This window comes from Triticum dicoccoides, chromosome 3A, assembly GCF_002162155.2.
Source record: "Triticum dicoccoides isolate Atlit2015 ecotype Zavitan chromosome 3A, WEW_v2.0, whole genome shotgun sequence".
Taxonomy (NCBI): Eukaryota; Viridiplantae; Streptophyta; class Magnoliopsida; order Poales; family Poaceae; genus Triticum; species Triticum dicoccoides.
The window spans coordinates 64,116,813-64,124,535 of record NC_041384.1 but is presented as its reverse complement, the minus strand read 5'-3'; the positions used below and the strand labels follow the sequence as shown (position 1 = coordinate 64,124,535).

At 48.6% G+C, this 7,723-nt stretch overlaps 1 protein-coding gene across 1 annotated transcript; it reads left to right on the top strand.

The window, feature by feature from the left end:
- Nucleotides 1–1,783: 1,783 nt before the first annotated feature.
- Nucleotides 1,784–2,793, top strand: LOC119267165 (receptor-like protein 7). The gene has a single exon (XM_037548514.1). The coding sequence runs from the start codon at nt 1,804–1,806 to the stop codon at nt 2,782–2,784; it is 981 nt and encodes a 326-aa protein (XP_037404411.1). The 5' UTR covers nt 1,784–1,803; the 3' UTR covers nt 2,785–2,793.
- The last annotated feature ends 4,930 nt before the right edge of the window (nt 2,794–7,723 follow it).

Sequence of the window (7,723 nt, the reverse complement as noted above, 5' to 3'; positions counted from 1 at the left end):
AAAGTCGACACCTTGGCATGATCGGTGACCTCGGCGGCCGGATCAGGGCCAGGGGAACTCCGGCGGCCACCCGCGGCAGTCGCCAGATGCAACGGAGGGGGCACCCCGCCCCTTCCCGGAGTCCCCTGCCACCACCAGTAGGCCTCGCGCGCACCACCACGCCATGGCGCCACCCCGGCCTGACGAGCCCGTCGGTGAGTCCAAAGAAGAGGGAGGGAGCTCACCCGAGTCCGACGCAGACGAACCGCCGTCGGAGAGAGCCGTCGTTGCCGCGCGCAGATCGGACAACCACCAGGCCGCAGCAGCGCCGCTGCAGACCACCCCACTCCGAGGTCAAGACCGACCTCGGCCACCGCCCCGCGCCGCCCGCCGCCATCCAGGAGCCGGATCCGGGAGGATCGGGCCGGATCCGCGCCAGCATGCCACCGCCCAGATCGGGAACCCCCGCGGCCGCCACGCCACAAACGAGCTCGCCGCTCGACGTCGCGTCCCCAACAGGCAACCCCGCCGCCGAACTCCGAGCCAGCCGCCGCGCCGCCGGCCCCGCCAAAGCCCGGCGCCCCCACTCGACCGGCCGTCTCGCGCCAGCCGCGGAGCACGAGGGGGAGGAAGAAGAGGCCCCGCCGCCGCCCCCACCGGCCGGGCTTCGCCCGCCGGCGTCGCTGGGCGGCAGCGAGGGAGGAGAGCAGAGGAGGGGGAGGTGGGTTGCGGCGGCTAGGGTTCCCCCTGGTCGCTCGCGAGAGAGCGACACGGGAGGGGAGGGAACTTCCGGCTTCCCATTTTCATGGATCACTCTGCTGCTCTTTTGATGCACTATCTCCTGAGGCAGCAGGTTTCCTGTCCTCCGGTGCTCTCAGACTTGTATTAAACGGCAAATCTCCATTCTCATCTCGAGTACCAGGCGTAGGACAGACAATATCCGCGTGGCCAAGTCGACCAGGAGAAACAAAAATTGGGAACTTGCTCATACTGCACATCATACCAGTCCCTCCCCTTTCTCTTTGCAGAGTCAATTAAGATCCAACGCCGCAAGGGTTTAGATACATCAGCTGTAACCCGGGCTCTCAGAAACCCCCCCACGGGATCAAACTGAACTGATTTTACCTGATTATCAATCTGTCTTGCCACCGCCAAACCCCTGACTTCGTTTTGCATGTTGAAGGGAAGGTTCAAAACCCTAGCCCACATCTGGAGTTTGTCAAAGCTGAGCTCCGACGGCCGCATACTATCCTCAAACTCAGTAAGTATCACTGCATGCCGACTTACGTGCCACGGAGATCCATCCCGCACGCGATCACGATCGCGTCGATTCTCGAACTCCGCCACGAAGATATTTTCCCCCGCCGGCTTAAAGAACAGCCCCCTAGGGTTACCCCATGCCGGCCTCAAGGCGTTTGCAATTGTCTGGATATGGAACACCTTGCGGTGCAGAATTTTCCCAGCAATCGCCCACTTCTGTTGATGCCCTTCCTCCAGATCATCCATCACCAGAGGGGTGGCTTCCTCCTCCGTGAGATCCAATCTACCCATGGCTTCCTCCATCTGAGCCCTCGCCGACCTGTCCGGCGCAGCCCCTTGCTTTCCTTTGTTAGGCTCTGAGGACGAGGCCATCCTCAGCCCTGTTCGTTGTGCGACTCACCGACGAGGTGTCAGCGAACGCCGCCGTATCCACCGAAACCCTAATCGCCCTTAGCGAGGGCTCCTAGTTTTTCAGGGAAAAAGTACTGGTATAATACATCTCCGTTACCGCGTAGTTCACGATCCAATAAACTGTCGCCAGCTCACTAGATACATCGAGCATACATGTGTTGTGTAGGAGTATATAACAGGGTGCAGGTAAATCACACAAATTACAACACGCAAATTGAACCTGCCATTGCACATTGCGTGGGATCATTTACACACACGTCTCCTCCACAGTTAGCGATGGCATGTCCCAAGCCATTCCACTTGCTGCTTCTGCTCCTGCAACTCCAGCTCATCGCCGTGAACTTGCTTCACCGTCCGGAGGCTGCGTTCACTGATCACACCCCGGCGTCGCCGGAGTGTCTGCCGGACCAGGCGTCAGCGCTGCTCCGGCTGAAACGGTCCTTCTCCGCCACAAATCACTCCACCATCGCCTTCCGTTCATGGAAGGCCGGCACGGACTGCTTCCGCTGGGAAGGCGTCCGATGTCATGGCTCCACCGGCTGCGTCTCCTCGCTTGACTTGGGTGATCGCGGCTTGGAGAGTCCCAACCTCGATCTCTCGTTGTTCGAGCTAACCTCGCTCAGGTATCTCAACCTGGCCGGAAACGACTTTCGTATGTCCGAGATACCATCCATCGGGTTTGAGCGGCTCACCAAGCTCACCCACCTCAACCTCTCAGCCACCAACTTCTCAGGCCAGGTGCCACGCAGCATAGGCCGCCTCACCAACCTCGTCTCCCTCGACCTTTCCTTCCGCTTCGAACCATCAATTGGGCCTTTCCACGTCGATGGCAAGTTTCACGCCGACATAACTCGCCAAGGGCAGCTCACACTCCCAAACTTAACAGCCATACTTGCAAACATGGGTGGTCTGAGGGAGCTCCATCTTGGCTTCGTGGATCTCTCCAGTCAAGGGGGTGAGTGGTGCACTGCTTTGGCCAGGTACACTTTGAATCTCCGTGTTCTTAGCATGCCATACTGTGAACTCACCGGCCCAATTTGTGGACCAATTGCCGGTTTACAGTCTTTGTCAGTGATTGACTTGCAAGTTGCAACACAATCATTTGACCGGTCCATTTCCGGAGCTCTTTGCTGAATACTCTTCTTTGAGTGTTCTTCAACTCGGTTATAATGACCTTCATGGATGGGTCCCTCCGTCTATCTTTCAACACAAGAGATTGGTGACTATTGATCTTCAGCAAATTCCTGGCCTATCTGGTACTCTACCCAATTTCTCAGCTGATAGTAATATTGAGAATTTGCTCATCGGCAACACCAATTTCTCTGGTACAATTCCAAGTTCCATCAGTAATCTCAAATCCTTGAAGAAGTTAGGCCTTGGCGCACAGGGTTTTGCTGGTGATCTTCCCTCATCAATCAGTGAGCTCAAATTCTTGAGTTCATTGCAGGTCTCTGGCTTAGAAGTAGTAGGATCTATGCCACCATGGATCACAAACTTAACTTCCTTGGAGGCTCTTGAGTTCTCCCTTTGTGGCTTGCATGGACCAGTACCTTCTTCCATATGTGAGTTGTCAAAACTGAGAATATTGTCAGTTTATAGTTGTAACTTTTCAGGGAAAATACCTCCATGTATTTTTAACTTAACTCAACTAGACACCCTATTACTTCATTCGAATAATTTTAGTGGCGAAGTGGAACTTAACTCGTTGTGGAAATTACCAAACCTATCTAACTTAAAGCTCTCAAATAACAAACTAAATGTAATAGATGGAGAAGATATTACTTCTTCCATGTCTTTCCCAAACATAAAGTTCTTGGAGCTAGCATCTTGCAACATAAGTAAATTCCCCAATGTATTGAAGCATTTACCTGGGATTTATGTGATTGACCTTTCAAACAACCAAATTCAAGGGCTCGTGCCACAGTGGGCTTGGGAGACATGGAGCAATTCACACCTTTTCTACCTAAACTTATCCCACAATATATTTACTAGTGTTGGCTATGACAGCTTTCTCCCTTTGGGCCCAGTAGACCTGTTGGATCTCAGCTTCAACATGTTCAAGGGGCCTATACCCATACCAAGATCCTCTGGCAGTGTGCTAGATTTCTCATGCAACCATTTTTCATCCATGCCACATAATATTTCTACTCAGCTTGAAAAAACTACAATTTTCAAGGCATCAGGAAACCAACTCTCTCGGGATATTTTACCGTATTTTTGTGGTACAAAGATACAATTTCTTGATCTATCTAACAATATCCTCCATGGCACAATACCCTCATGTCTAATGAAGGATGGAAATGCATTGAAGGTTCTAAATCTGAAACAAAATCAACTTCAAGGAGAGATGCCTCATGATGTCAACAACAATTGCATGCTTGAGGTGCTAGACTTCAGTGGAAATTGGATCCAAGGGCAATTGCCTAGATCTCTATCTTCTTGCAAGAAGTTGGAGGTTCTGGATGTGGGAAATAATCGGATCAACGATTCTTTTCCATGTTGGATGAGTGGACTTCCTGGTCTTCAAGTACTTGTCCTGAATTCTAACGAATTCTTTGGACAAGTGGCACCATCTGTTGCTAATAATAAAAACAATTGTCAATTTCCAAGACTGCGAATTCTGGATCTCGCCTCCAACAACTTCTCTGGTACATTGACAGACGGCTGGCTTATGAATCTAAAGTCCATGATGGTCGATACCTCTAACGGGATATCAGCGATGAAATACACATTTGAACTACAAAGGCTCCAACAAGAATATCAAGTCGCCACTATACTCACTTACAAAGGGTATTCCATCACACTTCCAAAGATCGCAAGGACCCTTGTACACATTGATGTGTCAAACAATGCATTCCATGGTAGCATCCCCCAAGCTATCGGGGATCTTGTTTTGCTCAACATTCTCAACATGTCACACAACTCCTTGACTGAAGGAATTCCGTCCCAGCTTGGTCGTTTGAAGAAACTAGAGTCTTTGGATTTATCCTCGAACGAGCTTACGGGAGTAATTCCACAAGAGTTAGCATCTTTGGACTTCCTTGGGACACTAAACTTCTCCAACAATATGCTGGAGGGAAGAATACCAGGATCACCTCATTTTCAGTCATTTACAGCTCATTTCTCAGGAACGATGGGTTGTGCGGACCTCCATTATCCAAAGAATGCAGCAATGATACAAGGCCATATACCACGGTTCATCCGTCGAAGGAAAACCCTACAGACATGGTGTTATTTCTCTTTTCTGGATTGGGATTCGGTGTTGGGTTTGCAGTTGTAATCATAGGGACATGGGTTCTCCCTATTAGAAAGAAAAGTTGAAATGGTGCTCTATTTTCATTTAGAATCAGTGGGGTAATAGGTGAGAAGATTATGAAAACATATGTACTACATAATTGGTAGTAGTTACTGTTTTTCTTAGGTGAGGAGGTAGTAGTTAATGTTGTACTGTTGTATTACTGTTGCAAGTCATCTGCATCAAGGCTTGTAACTTAAGGCTGGTCGTAATGGTAGTATCATAGCTAGTATCATGCATGCCAACTAATTTTTTTTATGAGGTGTCATAGCCTTAAATGAAGAAAGAGAGGATGAAGTATCATATCATGATACTGTATCATAATTAATGATATGCTACTGTGTGTCATGCATGGCAATAAATAAAGTACTACATAATAATAATATATGATACTATGCATTACGGAGGTAGTATCATACATTAGTATCATTGCATGATACTAGCATATGATACCCCCCATTACAACCAGCCTAAGGGGAAATGGTGTGACATGTTGTATCATGAAAATACATTATGATGTGCCTCTTTACTCAAGTCCTGATCTGAATTCATAGTTGGGTGAACGAATTTTCAGAGTTACAAGATTCCTTTTTCTCCCTGTAAAAATATTTATGCTTTTTTAGCGCAAGTTTTTCAGTTAGTATTGCAGACTCGAGATGATAATATACACTACTGTCTACTAAAGTGCTGAAGCAGGTCTGTAAGTTGGTAAAAGAAAACATTGGAGAATGATCCGACCATATACATGCACAGATTCAGAAAAAATGATGAACGCTGGATGCTTGCCTGGTACTTAGCGGTTCCGGTAGAAAATGCAATACGCAGAAGCACTTCTGTACCGAGTTTGCAAGAGAACATTGGTGCACTTCCAACCATACATTATCCCATCAGAGGTGTGTAAGTAGGTGCCACAAAGAAAAAGAGTCCATGCATGCATAATCCCACATTGGCAACTGCATACAACTACAAACTTCGAAGATAATAGGGTTAATTATCCTTTTGCCCTCAGTGGTGTCCATTGTGCTCAGTTTTGCCCTCAGATGCGAATTGTCCTCAGTTTTGCCCCTAGTCCGTGCGCACCGACTCGTTCCGTGAACTCTGCCGTCTCCGTCAGGTCAACCTTTTGACTCGGCCCTTACAGGTGGGACCAGGCGGCAGAAACGGCCAATTTTATTCAGACCGTTGCACGCGTGGCTTGTGGGACCCAGCAAAGAGCCGTTGAGCAGAGAGCCGTTGGCGGGTGTGCTATATAAGCGGGCGACAGCGGCGGTGACCACGGCGACAGAGAGCACGGCGGTGACCACGGCGAGAGAGAGAGCACGGCGGCGGGAAGCTAGCTGTGGAGGGCGCGGCGGTGGGAAGCTAGCAGTGGAGGGCGCGGCGGCGTTGAGATCCCCTTCGGCTCCGAGCTCCATGTCTTCCTCAAGCTCCCGCGCCACCTCGCGGATGCAGAGCCGGGCGCGTGTGGACATGCCTGTCTTCGTCTGTCCGCGGTGCCGGGCGGGCGTTGATCGAAGGGTTTCTCAGACACCGAGGAACCAGAATCGTCCGTTCTACGTGTGCAGCGAGAATGGGGTAAGAATCGGGGAAATTGCACCATTTTCGTCGTCGGGATGTTTGAGCAATGGGTTGATCTGTTTAGTGTTCATGCAGGTGACATGCTTCTTTCTTTGGGTCGATGCTCTGGCCAAGACTCTGATGAATGAACTGCAAGAAGAGCATGAAGAATGGTTGCGCATGCTGCCACGAACGGCAGTGGCCACACCACGAGCTCCGGAAGAAGAGATGGATGGCGAAGCACGCACTGACAGAGAGCTAGCTATTGAGCTTAGGATGTTGAAGAAGAAGGTTAGGAAGCTTGAAGATCAAGCACTACCAATACCCATTTGCAAATACTTTTGGGCATTTGTAGGTATGGTAATCGCACTGGTTGTAATGTTGAAAATGTATGGAAAGGCATGAATTATGAAGGAATTTGTAATCTTGAAATTGTTTGAGAAATTCACCTAGTTTAAATGTTGGTTAAAGTTGTTTAAATGTTGAAACAAAAAGAGAAGAAGTGACCAATATTTAAATATGTTGGAAAAAAAGAGAAGAAATTAGGAATTCAGAAACTTTTGATCAATGAAATGCAGCTCCCTGCTCCGCCTTTCTGTCCGAAAAAAAGGTTGCTCTTGGGCCAAATTCAGAGCGTAGAGCCAAGTGCAGGCTAGACTAATGGGCCAACTGCATCCAATTAGGCCCATTCAGGGGTTTTCTTGCGTATTTTTTTGTTTTCTATTCTGATTTAATTTAGGCAGTAAATCATAATGCTGAAACTTTTTGTGGAAGCTAATTGAATTATTCCGGAGCCAAACAATTAAGGTTAGAAATTTTTTGGAGCTGTTAATTAATCCAATTCAAATACACCGTGATTTAAATCAAAGACCAAAATGTCATGGAAAATGTGCCTCAGCTCTAGTAGAGGTTTACGCCAGGTGCCAAAATAAATGAACATTTTTTAAGGGCATTACATTGAGGAAAACATAATATGTATAAAAAATGAAGGGTGGAAAATGCACAAAAAATTGGTGCGGCTGGGGACTCGAACCCAGGACCGCGTGGGTATGTGGTGTTTAGGGCTGCGTTGGTAACCGCTAGGACAGATGGCAAGACTTTGACATAGGTAGGGAAGGAAGGTATACATAGTGAGAAACTTAAAAAAATAGTGAGACCGTGAATGTTTGCACACGCGTGAGAGTGGTTTTCCTTTGTTTTGGATTTAAATTTTGGAGGGTT